The sequence below is a fragment of the Malus sylvestris genome, chromosome 7 (assembly GCF_916048215.2).
Source record: "Malus sylvestris chromosome 7, drMalSylv7.2, whole genome shotgun sequence".
NCBI lineage: Eukaryota > Viridiplantae > Streptophyta > Magnoliopsida > Rosales > Rosaceae > Malus > Malus sylvestris.
In genome coordinates, this window is record NC_062266.1 from 5303014 (window position 1) to 5327705 (window position 24692).

Below are 24692 nucleotides of genomic sequence, written 5' to 3' on the forward strand. Positions count from 1 at the left end.
ATGCCTCGATTTATAAGTTCTATGCTCCCTCCGGTCCAGAATCGGCATGAACCTGGTTAATCAAAAGAAACAAAAAAGCATCAGCACTGGATTATCTCAAATGACTGACCTGAACAAAGAAAACTAAATCCATAAATTAACAACAGCCCTAATCATAACCAACTGATTAGCCTCTCTCCATCTCTCATATAATAATATTAATCTCTAAAACCCACCGCCTAATATATAAAAACTTAAAAAAAGATGGAATCTCAAATAACCCACCAACAAAAAATACATACGCACCGATTCGATCCAGAATAAAAACCAATCTTCAGTTATATATTTGTAAAGATTCTAACCATGATCCAATGATTCAGATTCAGATACCAGAACACTAACTAAACCAACGGAAATGCATGAATCAAACCCTAAATTTAGGAAAATTACCTCTGGCGAATAACTCTGGTAAATCATGGATTCGATCGATTGTTGACATGACAGCCATCACCGGGCTCTCGTCATCATCAGGATCATCATCGTCGAAGTCGCCATCTCCCCTTTGGGCTTCGGCAGCCATGTCAGACAACTCTCCACCAAACACGCCGTAACTGCAGCTATCTATGTCGTGTTTGTTTGTTTTTCCACACACATGACAAAGACAGCAGCGTCTTCTGAATTTATAGGGATAGTAGATGATTCCAGAAGGACGTTAGGGTTATAGGTGGTAGGGATTTTGATCTTATCAAGTCTCACTAGTGTGTGCGTTTCTCTCTTCTCTCTTCTTTTTATTTTTTTATTTTTTGTAATTAGTTACGTTTTTTTTTTTTGTTATTTTAATTCAATAGCGCTCCGATACATAAAAATACTAAGTTGCTGTTTTTTTCCCTTCTCTATGGTACAAAAATCAATGACTTTACTAAAGATGATTTGGGTAATTCAGTAATTTACACTCGTTTATGCTATTCTCTCTCATAAAAAGAATCCCGAAAAGTTCAATGAAACTAACTTCAAAAGAGAACGATAGAGATAAGGTAACTTTTGCTCACTTGCTAGCCAACTCCATTTTGAGATTATTGCTAGAGAACCACTCGGTTGCCTTCTTATTGGCTTAGCTTGTAGGTTATTTGGATATTGATTAGAGGATTGATGGATTAGTTGTTTTTCATAAACAAAAACGTAACTTACCATGCACGTACTTCCTTTATTAACTTGTTAAAATATGTGTTACGTATGCACGTACTTCCTTTATTAACTTGTTAAAAAGACGCACTGATCTTCTTTGTTAACTTACGAAAAGAACGTATATATCAATTCAAGCAATCTCACCATTAATTTTCTTTTATGAACTTAGTTAAAGAATGTGCGTATTCATGCACGTAGTCGCACCTTTTTTCTTCTTCTTCATTTGTATCATTTAAATTGTGTATAATGTAAGTAGTGGATTCACTTTGGTCGATATGACATTTGTGATGATAGTGCTTATAGATGCATAAAATTGTTGGAGTGAATGCACCAGTCATATTAAAACATTTTAACAACAGCAAAAAACCAATTTAAAAATAAATATGACATTTATACTAAGGGGAGGATGACTTTCTGAACTAAGAACTAGTGGTTGAAGAAGAATGTCCCAAACACCAGGTTGAAAGAAGGAATTGAAGACCATAAATAAACATACGTACTAGTCATGAATTCTTATAGTTTAGACTTCCTTTTACAAAATGTATGGAGAATCAACAAACTCTACAAATCTAAATTAGCTATGACTCATCCCTTTACAAAATGTGAGGTACGATCATATTAGTATCATATATTTTCTACATCTTGCTTTACAAAAAATATAATAACATCTAATCTGCATATGTATTTCAAATCCACATGACGATCTTCCTTCGTATTCAATCATCAATCTCACTGGTGCAGAAACGCCACCACACCAGGTTGGGTATGCATGCTACCGAAGGTGATCAGTTTATGCTCCTGTATATATATAGCAAAAGAAATTCCAAGTCATGCAACAAAAATTTGAAAACGAAAAAAAGTTAAGACATTAACAATCACATAGTACATTTCTTGGTCTCAGGATGACATATCCGACTGAGATGATGATGCCTCGGTTTATATCTTCTGCGTACCCCTTCAGAATCGGCATAAACCTGGTTTCAACAAAAGAGAATAAATATACATTAATTTGATCCATAACAAAATATCAGTTTTCAGTTATATTTTTGTAAAAATGTTAATTAGTTACAGATATCATCCGATGATTCAGATCCAGCGACCAAAACATCAGAAACAACAATAAATTAATGGAAATGAATGAAACCCTAAAACGATTAAGGGATGTTAGGTTAGGAAAATCACCTCTGGCAAATAGCCCTGGTAAATCATGGATGCGATCGATTTGAGAACCATCATCAGGCTCTCTACACCATCAGGATCATCATCTTCATTGTCACCTTGGGCTTTGGCAGCCATGGTTGATCTCCAACCCATCAGAGATATTCTCTACCCAAAGATGCCGTGTGTTGTAAGAGCTATATGGTATAACTCGTGTTTGTTTGTCCACACACTGCTTCTTCACTCAATTTATAGGGGCTGTAGATGATTCCAGAAGGACACTAGGGTTGGTAGGAATTTTAATCTTATCTTACTCCAGATATTGCTCCACTCTTTATCCGACGAGTGTGAGCGTCTTCTTTCTATTTTTCATTTTTATTTATTGTTGATTACATTTTTTTTATACGATTTCAAAACCTAAAAATACAACAAAAGGAAAACTAATGAAAAGGGTTTGAAAACTTTGAGTTTTAACGATAAGGACAAAATAAAGGGTAAAGTGAATAGTATCAGGATTGACTTTTTAGTGTAAAAATATAATTTTTTGTTAAAGTAAACAGTACCGGAAGCTTTTCGTTAAAGTTCCCTAAAACAAAACAATGTGTTTTAAAAGAAAAAAAATGTGTATTTGGGTTGCTGTGTTAAATTGAAAAAAAAACGACAACAAAGGGAAAAAAAAAGGATATCCTGATCATTAATCTAAATGAAAATCTACACATTCTTAGACATATTTACGAATCTACGTTCTTTTAGTAAATTAAAAGAAAAAGAAAACGTTAACGGTGAGATTACGTGCATAGATATATAGATTCTTTTAGTAACATAAAAAAAGAAACAGTTAACGGTAGTATTACGTTGACATAAATGTGTGTTCTAGCAAATTAATGAATGAACTACGTGCATGGTTAGTTATGCTTTTCTTTATGTTAGAATGAATACCTAATACTTAGCATGGGTTGTAGTTGTTAGACCTTGATGTAATCAGCTAGGGTTTAGACTATGTAAAGTATGGGTCTAGGCATGGTGTGTGAAGCATGGTGTGTGTGTCTTCCGAGTGACACATCACCACATCACCACATCACCTTTTCATTACCTGTATAAGTTCATTATTCTTTGTACCTTTGAATAATCAATATACAAAATCTTCCAAACAATCACATGGTATTAGAGCAGGCTTCCTAAAAGAACCTGTTCTCTGAAAAAACATTTGAAATGGAAGAAGAAAATATTCTTGTTGATCCAACTGAGATCGTTGGTTCTTCATCAACTTCTTCAAGCGAAGTTGATGGAAATCCTAATCAACGTCTTTGTTCCACACTTCTAACCGAGTTTAACTATCTTCTGTGGTCCAGGACTATCACTTTAGCTCTTGGAGGAAGATCTAAGCTCGGCTTTATCAATGGAACTGTTGTAGCTCTTAAGCTTGGTGATCCCAAGTATGAAGAGTGGTTTTGTAAGAACCAGCTCGTCATGTCCTGGTTGCTTAATTCAATGGGCTCAAAGATATCTGAGATTTTCAGTTTCTCAGAATCAACTTTTAGTTATGGAAAGCTGTCAAGGAGATGTATGGAAATCAGAATAATGCAGCCAGGATATTTGAGCTGCAGAAAGGTCTTTCTGTCCTAAATCAAGATGGAAAGTCCTTCGTCGAGCACTTAGGAAATTTGAAGTCCATGTGGAATGAGTTGAATCTCTATCGTCCTCACACCACAAATCCAACAATTCTTCTTAAGCGAGCTGAAGAAGACAAAGCTTTTCAGCTCTTGTCCAGTTTAGATTCTACTTATAAAGACATGCGAAGCCACATATTAATGAGTGTTGAACTACCATCTCTCAATACTATGTGCACCATCATCCAACGAGAAGAAATAAGAAGAAAGGTTATAAGTACCAAGATCAGTGATCCTGAGTCCAAAGCCTTTGCAGCAAGTGACAGGAAGTTTGAAAAGAAAAACTTCAAATGAAGGAAATGAGAGATGCTATGCAGTCATTGTGGGTAGAAGAATCATCTCAGAGATACTTGTTGGGTGTTGTACCCGCATCTTAAACCCAACTTTGCCAAGCAAACCAAACCTGATCGCAGTGCAAGTCAAGTCTCTCACTCTAAGACTGCCTCAACTGTTGAGAACTTCACGTCGAATCCTTCAGCTCTCTTAAGTGAGTTTGCTCTCTCCACTTAAAGGAAAGATGGAAGCAACCCTCATAAGGGAAACAATGAAGTTAGCTCCACTGAGCTAATTGAATAGTTTGCAAAATTTCTCCAGACCAAAGTGTCATCCTCCAATGATATGTCAGGTATTCTAAACTCCTTTATTGTTGCACTTGCTTCCAGAAATCTTGCAAATGTTTGGATAATAGACTCCGGAGCAACTGATCATATGATAAATATAAAAAGAGATATGCATGAGTTTAAAGATGCAGTTATACCACAGTTTGTTTCAGTTGCTAATGGAACTGGTGTATCAGTTTTGGGTGAAGGAAAAGTGAAGATATTTGATGAAAATGTTCAACCAACTGCTCTTTATGTGCCCTCATTTCCATTTCAGCTTCTGTTAGTGGGAAGACTGACAAACTCTTTAAACTGTGATGTCATATTCTCGCCATTTAATGTGGTTTTCCAGGATCGTATCACGAGGAAGAAGATTGGTGAAGGTGTTTACAAAGATGGTCTCTATATGCTCTCGGTGCAACCTGTTGAAGCTAGAGGCCTTCAAGTTAGTTCTTTGCAGAATCATCTACTATGGCATAGAAGATTAGGACATCATTCTAATCTTGTGCAATCACATCTCTTCAAAACTTCAGATAATGTGATGACTCAAGATTGTGAAGTCTGTCATTTTTCAAAACAAACAAGGTTGCCTTTTGACTCCTCATCAACCAAGTCATGTAAACCTTTTGAGATCGTGCACTCTGATGTTTGGGGACCTGCACCCGTGGATTCTTTTGATGGTTTTAAATATTTTGTCACCTTTGTTGATGATTTCTCAAGATGTACTTGGTTGTATTTGTTGAGATCAAAGAATGAAGTTATTAATGTATTCCAAGAATTTTGCAACCTTGTTACAAATCAATTCTCAACCCAACTCAAAGTCTTCAGGTCAGACAATGGTACCGAGTATATGTCCAATGCTTTCACTTGATACCTAATTGATCATGGTATAATTCATCAAACAAGTTGCGTTGGTATTCCGTAACAAAACGGAGTGGCAGAAAGGAAGAACCGTGATTTATTGGAAAAGACTCGATCATTTATGCTTCAAATGAATGTACCTAAGAAATTCTGGTCCCATAGGGTTCTTACGGCTGCATATGTGATTAATAGGCTTCCAAGCAAAGTCCTAAAATTCAAATCACCTCTTGAAACTCTTAAAGGCAGGAAAATCCACTTCTCTCATCTTCGAGTGTTCGGATGTGTTTGTTTTGTTCATATTCAAAACTTACATCGAGATAAGTTGGATCCTAGAGCTGCAAAGTGTTTGTTCTTGGGGTATTCATCTGTTCAAAAGGGATATAAATGATATGATACAAAGCGCCGAAAACTCATTGTTTCCAGAGATGTGAGCTTTGATGAGAAGATTCCTTTCTTTGCAAATACCAGAGATGAAGAGCTTCTGGGGGAGGATTTTCTTGGTCAAAGCTTCATGCCGATCGTGGAAACCAACATATTGCCTGATCAATCTTTAGTTCTAGATCAACTAAGCAATAATGAAACTTCGATTGATCCAGCTGAGTTTGATCAATCATCTGACATAGTTGTTGAAAATGAACTAACGGAAGGTACTGACCAAGATCACGTTTTGCATGAAGAGAATCATGCCCCTACTTTTGAAGTGATCACTCCAAGGAGAAACCCTAGTAGAAACCGAGGAAAGCCAGCATGGTTTAAAGATTATATAGGTTATACCTCAAGATACCATATGGAAAAGTTTCTTGAATACTCAAGAGTTTCTCCTTCTCATGCTGCATTTCTAAGCAAAATAGCTGCCTCATCTGAGCCAAGCTCCTTTCAAGAAGCTAACTCTCAGTTGATCTGGAAATCCGCTATGAATGAAGAGCTTAAGGCTCTAAATGAAAACAAAACCTGGAGCATCACCAAGTTGCCGAAGGGGATGAAAATTGTTGGGTGTCGATGGGTGTACAAGACCAAGTTTAAGAGTGATGGTTCAGTGGAAAGGCATAAAGCGAGACTGGTTGCCAGAGGTTTGACTCAAACTTATGGTCTCGATTATAAGGAGACCTTTGCACCCGTGGCAAAGATGAACTCAGTGAGAGTCATTCTTTCAGTCGTTGTCAATCATGATTGGCCCTTATTTCAAATGGATGTCAAGAATGCTTTCTTGCATGGAGAGCTTCAGGAAGATGTGTACATGCAATTGCCTCCGGGACATCCACAAGAAGGAAATGGCATGGTCTGCAAACTCCATAAGGCCATATATGGCCTCAAACAATCCCTTCGAGCTTGGTATGCCAAGCTAAGTTCTGTGTTAGAGGGTATCGGTTTTAAAAGGAGCAATGCAGACTCCTTACTGTTTGTGCGAGATAGTTCAAAAGGTAAACTGGTCGTCCTTATCTATGTCGATGATCTCATTGTTACTGGTGACAGTTTGACAGAGATTCAAAGACTTAAGGGCCTTCTTCACAGAAAGTTTGCCATCAAAGACTTAGGAACTCTGAAGTATTTTCTAGGGATTGAAATTGCTTCTTCTAGTAAAGGTTTACTCTTGAATCAGCGCAAGTACATACTGGATTTACTTCAAGAGTTCAACATGCTTGAAGCAAAACCAATGGCGACCCCAATAGCATGCAAGGAGAAACTGGGATTAGATGGAAAATTATTGACAGATATTGGTTTGTACCAGAGATTGGTAGGGAGACTTATCTACCTCACAATTACACGTCCTGATATTATGCATGTTGTGAGTCTAGTCAGCCAGTTCATGCATGCTCCTCGATCAACTCATTTACAAGCTGCTCGAAGAATTCTGCGCTACTTAAAGGGCACTATAGGTACTGGGATTGTTATGAGAAAAATTGGAAATACTCATATTGTTGGCTATGCAGATGCAGACTGGGGTGGCTCCAACATTGATCGAAGGTCTACTACTGGATTTTGTACATTTGTTGGAGGAAATTTGGTGACATGGAAAAGCAAAAAACAAAACGTGGTGGCTCGATCAAGCGCAGAAGCTGAATATCGCGCCATGGCATCTGCTACCTGTGAGTTAGTTTGGTTGCAAGGTATGCTCAACGAATTAGGGTTCGAAAGAACACTACCTATGCCTCTTGTTTGTGATAATCAAGCTGCCATTTACATCGCTTCAAATCCTGTCTTTCATGAAAGAACCAAACATATCGAAATGGATTGTCATTTTGTTCGAGAAAAAACTCAATCCAATGTCATTCAACCTATGTTTGTTCGAAGCAAAGATCAACTGGCAGACATCTTCACCAAGGGATTGTCTCGTGTTCATTTCAGCACACTTATGATCCAGCTTGGCTTGATTAATATACTAGCCTTCGCTTGAGGGGGAGTGTTAGAATGAATACCTAATACTTAGCATGGGTTGTAGTTGTTAGACCTTGATGTAATCAGCTAGGGTTTAGACTATGTAAAGTATGGGTCTAGGCATGGTGTGTGTGTCTTTCGAGTGACACACATCACCACATCACCATATCACCTTTTCATTACTTGTATAAGTTCATTATTCTTTGTACCTTAGAATAATCAATATACAAAATCTTCCAAACAATCACACTTTATTAAAACCCCATTAAAAGTCAAAACTTGTTTTCAAATAAAAATATCAGAGATGTACATAATAACAATCATTTGGATATTGGTCGATTAGAGGATTGATGGATTAGTTGTTTTTCATAAACAATTGAAAAAAAAAGGGCAACAAAGAGAAAAGAAAGAGTATACATATCTAGCTAGATCATTTTGCTAAATGTAAATGGAAATCTACACATTCTTGTGGAGATATTTACAGTCATCATATATTATTTACTCGTCAAAATTCAAATTAGCTTGGATTGTGAAGTGTGCTTTGTTCCCATGTGCATATCTATGATGGCTAAATCTTCGTAAAAGACGAATTTTCAGGTAACTTGAGATTGGATTATTGATGAGAATAAATATGATATTTCGGATAGTCCTTATTTTTTTCTTTACGACATAAAGAAAAAGGTTAAGCATGCGACTACGTGCATGGATATCTACATACTTGTAATAAAGAAAGAAAGAAAGAAAATGTTAATGATGAAATTATGTGCATGAATATCTATGTTCTTTTAGTAACCGAAAAAAGAAACATTAACGGTGGTATTACGTGCACGAATACATGTGTCCTTTTAGCAAGTTAATGAATGGATCATGTGCATGGTTAGTTATTGTGAAATCCCGTTTCTGGATTTCACTATTATAATCTACGTATTCGTATTATTGAGAATTTATATCATTTTTCGAGAATTTATACTAATTTATTTGAATTTAGATTTTTATTAAACTAGTTACGAAGTTTGAAGTTTGGAAATTAATTATTTAAAAATCGTAGACCTTTCAGGGTCACAATTTATATTTTTGGATAGAACTCGACTCTACAAGCGCGTATGCGAAAACCGTTTGTGAATCGGAGTTAATAAAGAAAGAAAGAAAAAGTTAATGATGAAATTATGTGCATGAATATGTATGTTATTTTAGTAACCGAAAAAGGAAACATTAACGGTGGTATTATGTGCACGAATACGTGTGTTCTTTTAGCAAGTTAATAAATGGATCACGTGCGTGGTTAGTTATTGTGAAATCCCGTTTCTAGATTTCACTATTATAATCTACATATTCGTATTATTGAGAATTTATATCATTTTTCAAGAATTTATACTAATTTATTTGAATTTATATTTTTATTAAACTAATTACGAAGTTTGAAGTTTGGAAATTAATTATTTAAAAATCGTAGACCTTTCAGGGTCACAATTTATATTTTTGGATAGAACTCGACTCTACAAGCGCGTATGCGAAAACCGTTTGCGAATCAGAGTTGAAACAAAGAAATTAGAAACATTTTTAGTTGTTAAAAAAAAACAAAAAACAAAAAGAAAGACTGGAAGCTACCATATGGCAGCAAGAGAGAGGAAGGAAATGAGAGGCAGGAGAGAAATGAAAACGAGGGAAAGGGAGCTACCCAATCAAAAATTAGAATAGGGAGAGAAATGAGAGAGAGGAAGGGAAACACACAACCGAACCCCTCATTTTTTGTGGCCTGTTCACCCACGACCTGACCAGCTCTCTGTGACTTTTTCGACGGGTTTTCCACCTATTTTCCAGCTTTCCTCAACCTCCCATCACCACTAAACCTCATCACAACATCACATCATCCCATTCTAGCCAAAATCGACAAGAATTGGTTACTATTTCACGAAGTTTGAACCGTGGGTGCCGCGAAAACCCTTGCTCGAGATCCACCAATTCTGAAATGATATCCTTCAATTATCAGCACCAAAACACTCCTCTAGAGTCCAGGAACAAAGCCCAAACATTTTTAGGGCGGTGGTGTTGTGGATTGGTCGAATTGAAGAACACCAAAAATCTAGGGTTTTGGCGGTTCGTGGGCAAATTCAGGAGTTTCCCAGACAAATTGGACTTGTCCACAGGTATGAAAATTCATCCCCTCACTGATATCTACTTTCCTATAAAATTTAGTAATTTTTTAAAAATAGTTGAATTTTTTTAACAAGTCAGGGTGGCCAACCGCCACCCGCGACGGCGCGTGGCCAGTGGGCTGACAATATCTTTCTAAATTCAATTAGATGCCCTGATTTCAAATTTGATGTCCGTATGATGTGATTTTATTATTTGAACCTAGTTTCATCATGGTACATCACTTGATCATTATATGAATCGACGATCCAACCATTGGATCATTACCAAACATTATTGCGTTATAGAACCATGGCAAGCCCAGGATCAGAACCATGGCAACTGTCAAGTGAGTCCTTAAGTATTTAAGAAATACTAAAGGATAAAATTCCTCAAAGATCGAGGAAGAATCAAAGTAACGTAATGGAAGCGTAAATGTATTAGATTATGAATCTAATCCATCATTGGATGTTTCTTCATTATGAATGAAGAGATAAACGAATATCTCTTTATTATGACTAAAGAGATATTTGGATGGAAACATTAAAGTAATGACTTTAGTGTGTTCCATTATGAATGCAAAATATATTGCCATATAGAAGTTTACAACAATGTTGTTTGGATGGGAAAGTTCATTTATGAACTCTCTATTCGATTCCAACCAGAAAGTGTATGACACTAATGGGGCGATAGCTCAAGCCTGGGAATCAAGGTCTCATCAAGATCCGAACACAAATGAGAGACTGAACCACATGATTGAGAATCATGTATAATGGTGACGTCGTTATTCTCAAGGTTGCTTCTATGGATAACACATATAGATATCCATTGTCTAGGCCTACTACTCAGCCATTTATGAAATGACTACAGAAGAGGTATCATCACTGATGATCAAGCTGATTGGCTCTAGTGCAAGTGGGAGATTGTTGGAAATGTGCCCTAAAGCCAATCATATGATGATACTTTACGGACATTTCACATGTTAAACTAATCTAGTTTTACATATAAAGGGCAAAGATTATTGTTTGAGCCGTCTCATATAAATGTTATATGCTTAAACGATAAAGTCCAAGGAATATGTGATTGGGAGAATGTAATCTAATGAAGTTAGATTCATGAGACCATTCTTTCGTAGACACATCCTAAATGTTCCTGATCATAGGATTGTCAATTGGGCATTGACAGTCCATAAAGATCGGTACATACTATGTCTTCTCTCAGGGAGAGTGATTAGTCTCGAGTCATTGGTGTGTGTGACATCAAGACAAGTACGTAGGTGCTCAATAGAGAATGAGTACACTGAACGTGATCAACGAAGAGTTCTCATATTTCATGTCACATAAGAACTCATGGTTGGGATAATGCAAAGTAGTCCTTTGACCTGAGGCATCACAGTTGTCTTGTGGTTAAGTCCTTGATCTTTGATTATGTCAAAGTCACCCCCTCGGGGTGTCCACGGCATCGTTGGGGTTAAGCCACTTAGCTATGGAGACAAGTGAATGCGCAACAAGGGATCTCTAACCTTCAAACAGTTGAGGGAGAATACTCTATGATATGATTTGGAATCTCTGGCCAAAGTATGAATGAGATTAGGGAATGCGTTCCAAATCACATTCAAGGAAATCATATAAGCAAACGATTCACATTGGATAGTAGACATGAGTAAATAAACTATCATACCAAACAATGTGGTCAAGAGTATTAGATTAGAGAAAGACCGTATTGCATTTGTAATCCCGAACTGAATAGGTTCTCTATCCTCTTCTGATTAGCTTGGGTAACCATGATATGCTGCTAGGTGTCACTCATGGTTTGTGGAAGCCCTAAACGTGTGTAATCACTAAAGGGAGAATTGAAAATAGTTTCAATTCACAATCGATGTAAAATGGTTTTTAATCGCCCACTACCTCGCTAAAAGGAACCTAATGGATCGCACACCGTAAAAGGTAGAGATTGGAGATTAAACGGAAATGAGTAAGAATGATTAAATGGTTTAATCATTTATTTATGGCAAAGATTAATTAATCAAACGAATAAGTTCGTTAAAGACTTCGGGATAGTTTTGGACCTTAAGGCCCAATGGGCTTCGAACGTCAAGCCCATTAACTTAAGTTGTATGACAATTTAATGAATAAAGATTCATTAAGGCCCAAAAGCCCAAATCTCTCTATATGGCCGGCCATGAAGATGAATTAGGGTTTTTTGGTTGTTTAGGTCACTTAAAGAAGTGACTATATAAATGACTTTATAGCCAAATATTCATTAAGTGATTAAGGGTTTATTTTGGGGGAAAATTGGTGAGAATTGTCTCTCCATTTTCTCTCTAAAGAGGCCAACACCTTGGAGGGTACATCTAGCAATCCTACTACTCCAAGGTCACTCATTTCTTCTACAATCAAACCTTGGTGAAGAGACTTAGAGGTTCCCTATTTTGGGAACTTGGAGAAACCTATTTTTCCATCCAAATCCATGGATCTAAGAAGCAAGGAATGAAGGCCCTATCTCTTTGGGTGATTAGCCTTTGCTTATGCAAAGAGGAATCTACAAAGGTAATAATTTCAACTCACTTTGTTTTGAGATGATTATTGGTTCACCAATCTACTAGGCTTTGAATTTCATGGTAATGTTTTGTTTTTGAGTGCATGCAAGCATGATTCCGCCTTTAATTGTTAATTGCATGCTATATGATGTTGCTCAAATGAACATGTTTTTCAAAATAAATCCTTCATGACTTGGTGTTATAAATGTGATTTTTATATATTTAGCCATTGACCTATGTTTATTAAACATGATTTGGCTTGTGTACTAATGATGATTGTGATATGTGATTTGACGTGCATATTTGAAATGTGGTTGATTTGCATAATTGGTATGATGTGATGAAATGTGAAGGCTAGTAGTGGACCGTTAACCCAATGCCATGGGGTTTGTTGCTTCGAGACTTGTTTCACATATCGTATCATTGTTCCATTTCTCGTTTCGTTGAGCCGTTCTAATTGTGTACCTTGTGCTTTGTTCCATTCCTTGTTTCATGTCTTGTTCTTCGAGCATTGTTATATTCCTTGGATTTCAGTTTGGTTCCGTTAAGTGATTCGGAACTGGGCTTCCACTGGGGTTCCGTTAAGTGGTCTGGTTCCTTGCTCCATCTGGATTCCGTTGAGAGGTCCAGAATCCCTCATGATCCTCGATTTCGTTGAGTGGTCCGAAATCGTATCTAGCTTGGATTTCATTGAGTAGGTTTGGTTTGATATGCATCGTACTCCGTGATTTCGTTGAGAGGTTCGGAATCGTATCCACTCGGATTCCGTTGAGAGGTCCAGAATCCCTTCTACTCTGTGATTCCGTTGAGTGGTCCAGAATCGTATCCTGATTAGGATTCCGTTGAGTGGTTCGGAATCCCCTTTGGTGTCTTGGTTCCGTTGAGTGGTCTGGAACCTGATGTTGATGGATTTCGTTGAGTGGTCTGAAATCGCATCATTTGACTTGTTGGTTCATTGGATTTGACTTCAGCTTCGAAGATGTAGGCTTTGGCTGAACTGTGTCGCTTTAGCCCTACATTTCGGTGTATTATTTGTGTTATCGATTGATGTGATTATTGGATGATGTTGGTTATAGTTGTTATTATTCTAATTAGACTCGCTGACCAAGATGACTAGAGGATATTATTATGCTTCGTCGAATATTTCTCGAGATGTTGCATGCATGTTGGGTGGTATTATGTTGAGACATAGTGATTTATGTGATAATTGTTCGAGTGTAGTGAATGGTGAACTACGAACAGCTTGATCCTTATTAAGGGTACGTAGGCAGTCTAACGAGGAGGTTAGATGCAGCCATAAAGTGTACGAAAACATTATTACGTAGTGGGATCTTGAGTTGTGCTTTGCCCCATATCCCGGAGGCGGGGTATGTTAGCAATACATTTTTTTTGGTGACGTCATGTGTCGATCCTGAACGTATGTCGGGATTGGAGCGTGACAGTTATGACGAGTAAAATGTCTAAAGTAAAAGGAATATGTGTGTCCTTAAAAGCATGTTGCCTCCAATTGGAGAGTCCTTATAATAGAATCCATAAATTTGAAGTTTTTATGATTTTATGGGATAATTTGATTAGGTGCACATTTTTTGTTTAATTAAAATCATTAAAATTAAAAACATTAAAAGTTTAAAATCTTCAATCGAGATTATGGCCTCGTTTTTCATTCAAGATACATATTTTTTGTTTATGTTAGCCTTTTTTTAATTAATTAAAAACATTAAAATTAAAAGTATTAAAAGCTTCAATCAAAATTGTGGGTCTTGTTCAACTCAAGGTTGTTCCTATACAGTTCTTATATGTAAGGACATACATTATGTATCTGGTAAACCTCTAGGGGGCGTTTGTTTGCCCTCACTAAGTAGGACTGGACTAGACTGGACTAGCTGTTAGTCCAATACTGTGTTTGTTCCATGCTGGGACTAACATTAATGAGACTAAAGGGGACTAGCATGGACAAAACCCTTCACTAAGAGGTCTTAGCGAGACCCCCTAATAACCATGGGACTAGCTAAGACTATCCTCTCTCGTCCTCGTTATGCTCAACAACCACTCCCGATAGATTCCTTGTCATCTCCGGTCACCTAGATCATAATAAAATATTAATAATTTATATATTAAATAATATAATATTAGAATTTGTTATTATCCAGCTTCTTAGTCCAAACTTCACCAAACGCTTCACTAAGTTAGTCCAGCTTAGTCTAGTCTAAGCTAGTCCAGCTTAGTCCTTGAAGCTAGTCCAATCTGAGATAGTCCGGCGTAACAAACGCCCCCCTATAGTTTAGGAACTCACTTTCCAATCTATTAGAGATTCATTTTATCTCTACATTTGTTAATTTTATACTTATTTTATACCATAATTGTCCATATGTAGGTACTCTACTGAAAATACCATGAGGCATGAAGAGCACGTTAGCCCGGTAGAGGTGTCTACTCCAGCGGGTGTGATTAAGAGTGTGATGTCCTCTCTTGCATTTAATGCTTACCTACTAGAGTGTTAAGTACTGGCAAAACTCTAGGGTAATTCAACTAAAGCTACTTTATAGTTTAGAAAAAAAGAAAGTAAAACTAACGAAAAGTTCAAAAAAAATTTAGTTTTAATGGAAAAGAATAAATAAAGATGTAATGAATAATACCAATGAAAGGTAAAAATGTGATTTTTTTCGTTGAAAATTAACAGTATCAGAAATGTTTCGTTAAAACTAATGAAAAAAAATAATACTAAGAAAATGGTTGTGGCAGTGGGTTTGGTTCAGTGGTGTTTAATATGGAGAGTTTTTGTGCGAGTCTAAGACTAAGACTGTAAGGTGAAGCAAGGCAATGTCCGAAGTGGGAGATCCAGCCATTAAGCTCTTCGGGAGGATTATTCCGCTCCCACAACTTCAGATTCACGATTTGTCCGCCGATAAAGAGTGTTTGGTGGCAGATACGGTACCAATCCAATCCACTCTCTAAGTCTCTCTGCTCTTTTCCTTTCTAATTTCTTCCTTTTTGCTGCTCCATGGAACTCTTTCAATTTTGTAGATATTCACATTGAACTACTTGCTTCGTTTATCTTTTGAATTTGAGTAAGCTGTGTTCTTCCACTTGATATTTGTAATTGAAGTTTTAAATCAATGTTTCGAAATCTTACTGGATTTAGTTTACAAACATATGGGGCAGTTCAATCTTATGCAGCTTCTCACTGATATGTATAATGTATAACAAATGAAAGGAGATTGGATGAGTTTCGAAGTTCGAAACCCATCCCCGCTCATTGAAGCACATTTTGTTATTGTTTGTCATTCGTCGTTACCTATTTTTGAAATCGTAATTTGACAATGTGTGGATGATGTGAGGGATTTTATGTAGTTTCTAACTTGGTATAGTTGTGGCTGCACCTTCATTTTCTTCCTAATGGCAGTTCATTTGTTTTTAGCTTTTTATTTCGAGTGATAAAAATTGAACTTATAGCTCACCTTTGATGCCAAATTCCCTGTTCTACATGCTGTGAATTAATTATAAGCTGCTGCTGCTGCAACTTGAGTGTCGGAACTCGTAAGCAATCAAAACTTTGAATTTTCAGGGTGAGTGTAGAGAAATGGAGGACCCTTCTGTAGAAAAATCCTGCACGCAAGATACATCTTCGGAACTGGATAATAGCAGAGAAAACAATCGCCAAGGTCTAATCCAGGAGAATGAGGGTGAAGTTAATTGTGATCAAGGAGAAGACCAATGCGTGGATAGTGATACGAGAGGCATAGAAAAGTCTCTCAGAAAGCCAGACAAGGTTCTTCCTTGCCCTCGCTGCAAAAGCTTAGAAACAAAGTTTTGCTATTTCAATAATTACAGTGTTTACCAACCGAGACACTTTTGCAAGAGCTGCCAAAGATATTGGACTGCTGGGGGAACCATAAGAAATGTTCCTCTAGGTACTAGGCGGCGCAAGAATAAGCATTCATCTTCGCAGTATCATCAGGTAGTGGGACAACCGAATGCAGTACCAGTCACCCAGGGAGGCACCCTTAACGTTGTTGGCCAACAGCATCTTTCACCTTGTGGACTTCCAGCCTCTCCAAAGCCTGTCAATGAGATGAAGGAAGGCTTAAGTTCTGTCTCAGATGCGCTTTTAGTTGAATCTACAGAGACTGCCTCAAACCAGAAACACCAGATGAGAAATTCTGAGACTGGCTCTGCAGCTGACGGCGATGATGGTTCCTTATCAGCCACTGCTTCACAGCACATTGCGTGTCTGACAAAAGAAATGAAGCAGGGTGGTCTGCCAGGATATGACAATGATTCTAGTCATACGTATACTATGCAATATTGCCCTGTTCCTCAATGGGCCAAGACTCCAAGTTGGGGCATAATGATGTTTGGATCTGATAGCAGTAATCCTAATCCTTCTCGTATAGGTCCTCTGCCTATGGTTACAGTTCCTGGTTTTTGTACTCCCACTTTCGCTTTCCCATTGGTGCCTTCCTCGTACTGGGGTTACATGCCAAGCTGGGACTCCAGAAAATGGAATTCTCAGCTGGTTGGATCTGCTGGCAGCTTGTCACCTTTGTCTTCCTCTGGCAACAGCGGATGTTTGGGCAATAGCTCGGCAACCTTGGGAAAATATGCAAGAGATGCAAATGTACATGAAGATGTAATAACAAAACAGTGCCTTTGGGTACCCAAGACTTTGAGAATTGATGACCCAGAAGAGGCTGCAAAGAGTTCTATATGGTCTACCTTGCGTATCAAACAGGATAAGAATGAACTTGTAGTTAGAGGTGGTATTTTTAAAGCTTTCCGAAAGAAATCAGATACTAAAACCCAAACATTAGATGCTGATCGAGTTTTACAGGCAAATCCAGCAGCTCTCTCTCGATCTCAATCCTTCCAGGAGACCACGTAAAGTATCTCTTCAGTTCAACATGCAGAGCTTATGCATGAGGTTTGTCTACTAAAATCCTTATCTTTGTTGTTCGGTAAATTAGATTATGGAGGGAATGCGTATTCATCCAAGTTTATTTTGTTTTGACAAGACCGTGTAAAGGCTCTCATTCAGCTCGACATACACAGTTTAGAATGATATTCCAGTCTTTGTTATTCAGTGTAGTAGGGAGGGAGGGAATGTGTATCATGAGTAGATTATATAAGCTTAGTTTGTTTGAGGAGGAATAAGGCAGAAGCTAGTGGAGAGAATTTCCAGCATTTTTGTATAACATTTGATGCTGAGATAGGTGCCAAATTAGTTTGAGTTACGCAAACCTTAAATTCTTAACATTTGATTCATAAAACTTAGTATTTGCATCTCAATTTGATCCGTGACCTCGCTGACAAATGAAACAAAATGATTCCACGGTGGGAGGACTCAGGAGTGAGCCTTGGTCCTCACTCCTCACCTGGTAGAAACAGTTGAGATCAGCATACCAACTTTTATTAATTTGTTTATTTTTCTTTGTTAAGAAATTTTGTATGTTGATTTCTCTCACACTTTATGTATTTTTCCGAGCACCATTAGCATGTATTCATATTGCAACTCGACATCAATGCTTCCCCTTGGTGCTGCTCCATCACACCAGTAACGGTAAGATTATGCAGAAAATTCAGGACATGACAATACAACCTTCCTACTACCGGAGTTGGAGTCTTGAAAAAGGGATATATGTATATATATAAACGTTTGATTTATTCAATCCGTTAGCCAATAGATAAAGAATGGTGTGTGAGAAGCTAAAGGGGATGTATGAAAATCACTTTCCTAAAAAAAATCTCGACGGTATGAGGGGGAGTTTTATAAAATGTCACACCAAAACTGAAGGGCATAATAACATAATACTAGAAATAAAATAAAAAAATTAAGGCCTTATAGAGCTTATACATTTTCCATTTGGTATGGTACGTTACATAATACACAGAGTGTTCCCTAACTGATGGAAATATAGGAGGAGGAAGATGAAAGTCAGACTAGTTGGAGTCAGGGTGATGAAACGGGCGAGCCTTGACTACTACTCGGCCAGTCTTCTCGTGCTGATTCCTGAACCTGCGCTGCAAACTGCAGATTCCAAAGAATGTCTTCAACTGAAGGCCTATCAGCTGCATCATTCATAAGACATCTCACACATATCTCCATCATTATCTTCAGCGACTCGTCTGAGCATTCCTTGTGCACTGCTGCATCCACAATGCTCCTCCGAGCTGTGTCATCAATCGTCAAACTTACTCGTACCTGCGTAAGAAGCAACCAAAAGCAAATTGCTGGTTTAGCTGGAGAAAGCAATTTTTGTTGGTTCAAGAACGATGTTTCACTTGTGTCGGCGATGAAACTGGAAAAAAGTTTGAGAGTGAAAGGAAAGAACAATTTGATTTAAAAGAAAACACTCACAAGGTCTTTCAAAACACCAACTTCATTTCGGAACATGATAGGTCTCCCCAGAATCATTTCTAGCAAGATTACTCCAATGTCATAAACGTCGTTCTTACACTCATGGTTAACCCTGCAAATGACAGTAATTAACAAAATCATCCGTGTGTGTGATTGTGCGAAAGGGTAACCGGGTCAGGCAATGCTGATGAAATACAACAACAACAACAACAACAACAAAGCCTTTTCCCACTAAGTGGGGTCGGCTATATGAATCCTAGAACGCCATTGCGCTCGGTTTTGTGTCATGTCCTCCGTTAGATCCAAGTACTCTAAGTCTTTTCTTAGAGTCTCTTCCAAAGTTTTCCTAGGTCTTCCTCTACCCCTTCGGCCCTGAACCTCTGTCCCGTAGCAATGCTGATGAAATACACAAAATAAAAAAGCTTCTAACTGAAACAATTCATTAGAAAAGGCGGCCATATTAATGCATTTCAGTGAAGCTAGAGGGAGATTCAACGACGAGGAACTTCGTTTAGAATGGTGTCATCGTTACTAATGATGATCAGCAACCGAACCAGACAGGCACTTATATGATGATTAACAGGAAGGCCAAGCTCGTACGCGTTTAAAGTTGAAAGGGCATTCATTTGGAAGAGATAGAGTGCAGCTAATATTGATTTCTGTATAACTTTGGTAAGTAGACATGCTATTACCTAGTATGAATGCTTCCTTTTGGTGCAGGAGAAGAAACTGCAGTCCCCACCTGACGGATTAAGAAGCAAAAGTTAACCCGGAGGACAATGTCGAGGGGGATTTTAACTCACCAAAGCTGTAATTTTTGTAGGCCTTACCGTTCCCCTGTTGTTTTCAGCTAAAAGAGGTAGGTTATAACTGCTTATTTTCACGTGAAGATCGTGATCCAATAAGACATTTGTTATCTTGAGATTATTTGATTTTACACCAGGAACAATCCCTGTATGCAGAAACTGAACGCCCTTTGCAACTCCGATTGCAGCTACTATTCTCTGCGCCCAAGTAAATTTTCGTGCTGGAGGTCCTTCAGCCAAACAAGTGTTACATGTGAGTATCCAATTTCTCCAAATGTAAAGATGTTACCAAGAGAAGTAATCAAAGAAGACGAAGAAATAAGTGAAGCATAATGGAAGACTCTCCATTGCCACATATATGCGTGCAATGTTGAGCAATTTAATAGGTTTCACCTAGAAACGTTCTGCTAAAAGATATGAAAGATAATGATAACATGTCGTTCGGAATTTCATGCATTTGATGCTACAGAGTACTTTAATCTTTCTTTTTCTTGGTTTCACAAGAATTATGTAGCGTACGGGATATCATCTGATTCTGAAAGCACTTTCTACGAGTAGAAGAAGAATGATTCAGAGTAAGCGCGCGTTCTTTATACCTTCATGGAAAATGCTGTTAACTGAAAATGCAACCATTAATCATGGTTAGCAGGATAAGTACATGAAAAGTAACTTTACCAGAGATGAAGCCTCTTAGCGTTCCATTTGGAACAAACTCGAATACAAGAAATATTCTACTGACGCCCGAATCATCAGGATTGTACTCCAAGCAATGTCCAAGAGCGCTAACCAAATGGCTATGTCTCAGTTTCGAAACCAGCTCAAGGAGGTGTGTATAGACCTGTGTAGCCTGCCTCTTTCTAATTTTCAAGCCTCTGATAGCAACAAGTGTTCCGTCGGGGAGCTTCCCTCTATACATCTGGCGCTATTGTTACGGAAAAACACAAATTTTAGGCTGAGAAATTTGCATTTAACTAGATCATACAGACTAAGAAATATTCATATCATTATCGCCAGGACAATTAACTACAAGAAAGAGATTGTACAATTCGAAGGCTTTTGTATTAGTGCAGTTCAATCGTAGACTTCCAATGAACTATTGCAAATTGCAAATTGAGAGAACATCGTATCGATGTCACGAAATCATGTTGAATACCTGTCCATGTGCACCTTCGCCAAGTAATGTTGAATCATCGAAGTCGTTGGTAGCTTCCTTGAGCTCCTCCAAAGCAAACGTTCGATAAGCAGGAAGGCTAGCTCCCAGCTTCATTGTTTCCGATATATATTCTGCAAATAAAGGACTCTCAATTTCTCATACCGACAACTAAAAGGACAGAAATTTCGAACTTACTTGCATCCGAGAGTAGCTTGGCTGTGTTGACTGGTGAAGCTGAATCTCTAATCAACCTTGTTGGGGGACTTTTAACAGGCTGTTCGCTGTACAATAACCTCTTAACAGCCATGAAAGCCAGAACAACAACTGCAGCAGCACCCACAATTCCTCCCACGGCACTTGATGCAACGACTTGTTTATTATCATGACGCCTCTTGATTTTTCCGTCACCAGAAGGCGGTAAGTCCACAGCCAGAGCTTCATTGTGGCACAAGTTAGAAGGCTGCTGCTGATCTACATTCGTCAAACAATTCCCGGAATACAGAACAACAGCCCTGTTGTTCTTCGAACCCCGGTTTTTGAGGCAAGTGGGCAAGTCCCCTGCCAAAAGATTTGATGACAAATTCACAAAAGCAAGCTCAACATTGCAAGACATGTTCTTGGAGAGCACGCCGGTGAATTTATTTCCGGCGACGTCAAGATAATTGATGGATGGCAGCGACAGCCACGACGGCGAAAAAGGCCCCACGAATTCATTGAGTGAAATGTCAAGCTTCTGGAGCTGAAAACCGCCTTGGAATCCGGTTTGGATTCCGACGCGAAACGTGTTGTTTCGGAGCACGAGGGTTACCAGCTTGTTCTTGGAAGGCAAGCTTGGAAAATGAGGCCCAAAATAGTTGGCTTCCAAATCAAGAAGTTGCATGTTTGTGAGGGCTGTGAGGTCGGGAACTTCGCCGGACAGGAAGTTGTGGGAGAGAGAGAGGACTCTGAGGGATTGCAGAGAGGCCAGAGAACTCGGGAGAGGGCCGTTGAGGAGATTGTGGTTCAAACTGAGAACGGCCAACGACGGAAGCGAACCCAGCGACGGCGGGAGTTGGCCGGTGAAGTTGTTGCGGTCGAGGATGAGAGTCTGGAGGTTGACGAGAGACGAAATATGGGAAGGTATGGCGCCGCTGAGGTAGTTGGAGTTGAGGTTGAGAATCTCGAGGGAAGATAAACGGGCGATGGAGGGAGGGAGTGGCCCCCAGAGTCGGAGTGAAACGAGAGAGAGGACTTTGAGGGTTGGGAAGGCGGCGGCGAGAGCGGAGAACAGAGAGTGGGTTGAGAAGTCCAGCGGCAGCGGAGGGAAGGCGGCTCCATCTCCGCCGCCAGAAATGTGGAGCTGGGTGACGTTGCCTTGGTGGCAAGAAATAGTGAGGAAAGGAGTTGGTTCAATGCTGCACAGAGAGTGTCTGTCAGTGGAATTGATTCGGGTTAGAGGTGGTGGGTGGTTGAGCAGCTGCTGGATTTTCAGAAGGCTCTCGGACTCTGACTGAGTAGCAGCTGAGTGGTGGACGGAGAGGAGGGAAAATGTCAACAGAAGAAGAAGAAGAAGATGTGAGTTCGCCATTGTTACAGTTTACAACAACTGAGCAGTTGAGTGAGATCTTCCTTCTTCAACTCAGTCTCTGGCCGGATTTGCTAGCAAATAAGATCACATGTTAAGTTGCATCGAACTAACTTGGTCTTTTCTTACTATTCAGATTATAATATAATCTTAACTACTTTGTGAGCCAGCTATTCAAACTTGAGTACAGAAACGAGAACGTTTGCATGTACTTGAAACCTCCACTTGAACCAATTTAGCTAAATCTTGTTTGCTAAGCAATTAATCAAAGCCCTGCATGGAATCTTCATCATATTGGCTACGAGTAGATCAATAATGATAATTCGTCATTTAGTATTACGGTCTAATGATATTCTTCTTTACTTGTAAATGAGAGATTTTAAATTTGATTCTCTTAAAAAATGAATCTGAACCACATAATATCGTTTGTTCAAAAATAATAAATAATAATTTTGAAAAACTTGTTCACAGTATCAATTCTTTTCAATAATATTGTATTGAGTGATATGAAAATAATTAGTTAAAATTTGAACATTTGTAAAATTTAAATCTAACAACTAAAAACCTATTAAAATTACAAAAAGTAATCGTAAAATTTGTTATGGTGCAAGGAAGTTGTGAAACTCTTTTTAAACATCACCAATTTCATTAAAAGAAACTAAAAGTAGTGGACTATGACTTCAATAATATTTAGCACTCAATGTTTTAATCATTAAATTTAATTTTTATAAATTTTTAATCTTAATTATTTATTTTTCGTATTCTCGATACCAATAATAAAAGTTGTGACCCACGAGGCAAGGGTCAAAGCAAAGGACAAGGATTGTCTGCCCTCCATTTTCGGTTTTTTTTTCATGTCCTCTTGTTTGTATGATACCTGTTAAGTCATGTTAACATTTTATATTACTATTCATTTTTATCTTATTATATCTATATAAAAATAATATAAAATGTTGATGTGGCTTAAGCGTGATCACACAAAACAGAATGACACTGAAAGTAGGGTAGACAACCCTTGTCCCAAAGCAAAAGAGATTATACTATAAATCCTCTGTGTAAGCGTGTACCGAAGACAAGTGCAAATAATAAATTAGATCAGATAAGTATCAGATCTGCATTTGTTTTTTTCACATCACAAGCTGACACATCATTCCATTACCAAAAGGACACTTTGGACTGTTGTGGTTGAGTTTTTTGTCTTCTAATCATTACAAGTTTACTACAAGTCGTATGTAAAATTGAGTATATGCAAAAAAAATGAATCCGAATTATCCAGATTCTTTTGTAAAGATTCTAAAAATTCGTGAATTGTATTTATTTATTGTGCAGTTATAAATTATTTTAAATATTTTTATTTAAAATTAAATACAAACAATACCTGATAAAAACTGACTTCACAATATATAATGAATGAATATGATTTACGGATTTTCAGAATCTTCACCAAAGGAATCCGAAGAGGATCTTGTTGGTGAAAAAATTGCTAAAATTAAACAACTTGAGATGTAGCATTACAGCAAGACCCTTTTTCCTTCATCATTAATTTTCAATTTTCTTACATATTAAACAAAACAAAAGCTAGAGAGAAAAATTAGGTTTCGCTTAATTGTCCAATTTTTATCTTTAATAGTTTAGGAGTACTGAGTAGTTCAAAAAATCATTGACGAAAATTGTATTTACAAAATCAAATGATGAAAATTGAACCTAACGATGAAAATTGTTTAAAATTCGGATTACTTGGTGGACTGAACTACCAAGGACATCCACATATTTGTCATCTCTAATAGTTCCTCAAATTTTAAAAAATAAATAAATAAATAGCAGACCAAGTATTTTCGAAGTAACTTGTTAAGCAATGAATGAGAGAGAGATGTTCACTTTTTTTTTATATTATTAATTTCACATAGGATGCACTTTTTGAAGTATTATTTGTTGCGGCTTCTCTGCCTTTCCAGTTCTCATACATTTTTATCCTCTCTTATTTTGTACTGTCATGATTAAATCACGTTAATATTTTATATTAATTTTTTTATAAGGATAATAAAATAAAAAGTAATAGTAATATAAAATATTGACATGACTTAAGCATGACTGTACAAATAGAAGGAGATGAGAATGTATGAGAGCTGGGAGGGCAAAGAAGCCAGGTCCTATTTGTTGTGGGGTGAACACCGTTTGAGGATCGGGCAGAAAGTGACACATGTGCATTGCAGTGGGCTCTCAACTTCTGACTTCTATGTCTCTGTCGTTCACGGAATTCTCATTCTGCTCTCCTAAATACACCATTTATCAACTCTAAAACAGCACAAATGAA

The 24692-nt window shown here is 37.8% G+C and overlaps 2 protein-coding genes and 1 long non-coding RNA gene across 3 annotated transcripts; 1 reads left to right on the forward strand and 2 right to left on the reverse strand.

The window, feature by feature from the left end:
* Nucleotides 1–1630: 1630 nt before the first annotated feature.
* LOC126629889 (uncharacterized) lies at nucleotides 1631–2543 on the reverse strand. The gene is made up of 3 exons (XR_007625886.1): nucleotides 2347–2543; nucleotides 2051–2138; nucleotides 1631–1962 (listed from the first exon to the last, which is right to left on the reverse strand). It is a non-coding gene; the product is annotated as an uncharacterized LOC126629889 (long non-coding RNA).
* Nucleotides 2544–15231: 12688 nt separating this feature from the next.
* On the forward strand, nucleotides 15232–17786 carry LOC126630002 (cyclic dof factor 3-like). Its single transcript, XM_050300179.1, has 2 exons — nucleotides 15232–15431; nucleotides 16066–17786. Exons 1-2 carry the CDS (start codon nucleotides 15321–15323, stop codon nucleotides 17380–17382), a joined length of 1428 nt encoding a protein of 475 aa, XP_050156136.1. The 5' UTR covers nucleotides 15232–15320; the 3' UTR covers nucleotides 17383–17786.
* Nucleotides 17787–18286: 500 nt separating this feature from the next.
* On the reverse strand, nucleotides 18287–22616 carry LOC126630001 (probable inactive leucine-rich repeat receptor-like protein kinase At3g03770). Its single transcript, XM_050300177.1, has 7 exons — nucleotides 21010–22616; nucleotides 20815–20945; nucleotides 20337–20583; nucleotides 19686–19891; nucleotides 19548–19597; nucleotides 18856–18967; nucleotides 18287–18699 (listed from the first exon to the last, which is right to left on the reverse strand). Exons 1-7 carry the CDS (start codon nucleotides 22379–22381, stop codon nucleotides 18448–18450), a joined length of 2370 nt encoding a protein of 789 aa, XP_050156134.1. The 5' UTR covers nucleotides 22382–22616; the 3' UTR covers nucleotides 18287–18447.
* Between the last annotated feature and the right edge of the window lie 2076 nt (nucleotides 22617–24692).

What these genes read in the sequence shown, in the direction of transcription:
- LOC126630002 (XM_050300179.1), top strand. Translation starts at nt 15,321, where the DNA reads ATGTCCGAAGTGGGAGATCCAGCCATTAAGCTCTTCGGGAGGATTATT. An exon ending in AGTGTTTGGTGGCAGATACG is followed by an intron (nt 15,432 to 16,065) that starts GTACCAATCCAA and finishes TTGAATTTTCAG; the next exon opens with GGTGAGTGTAGAGAAATGGA.
- LOC126630001 (XM_050300177.1), bottom strand. Translation starts at nt 22,381, where the DNA reads ATGGCGAACTCACATCTTCTTCTTCTTCTTCTGTTGACATTTTCCCTC. An exon ending in CAAGCTACTCTCGGATGCAA is followed by an intron (nt 20,946 to 21,009) that starts GTAAGTTCGAAA and finishes CTTTATTTGCAG; the next exon opens with AATATATATCGGAAACAATG. An exon ending in CTGAAAACAACAGGGGAACG is followed by an intron (nt 19,598 to 19,685) that starts GTAAGGCCTACA and finishes TTAATCCGTCAG; the next exon opens with GTGGGGACTGCAGTTTCTTC.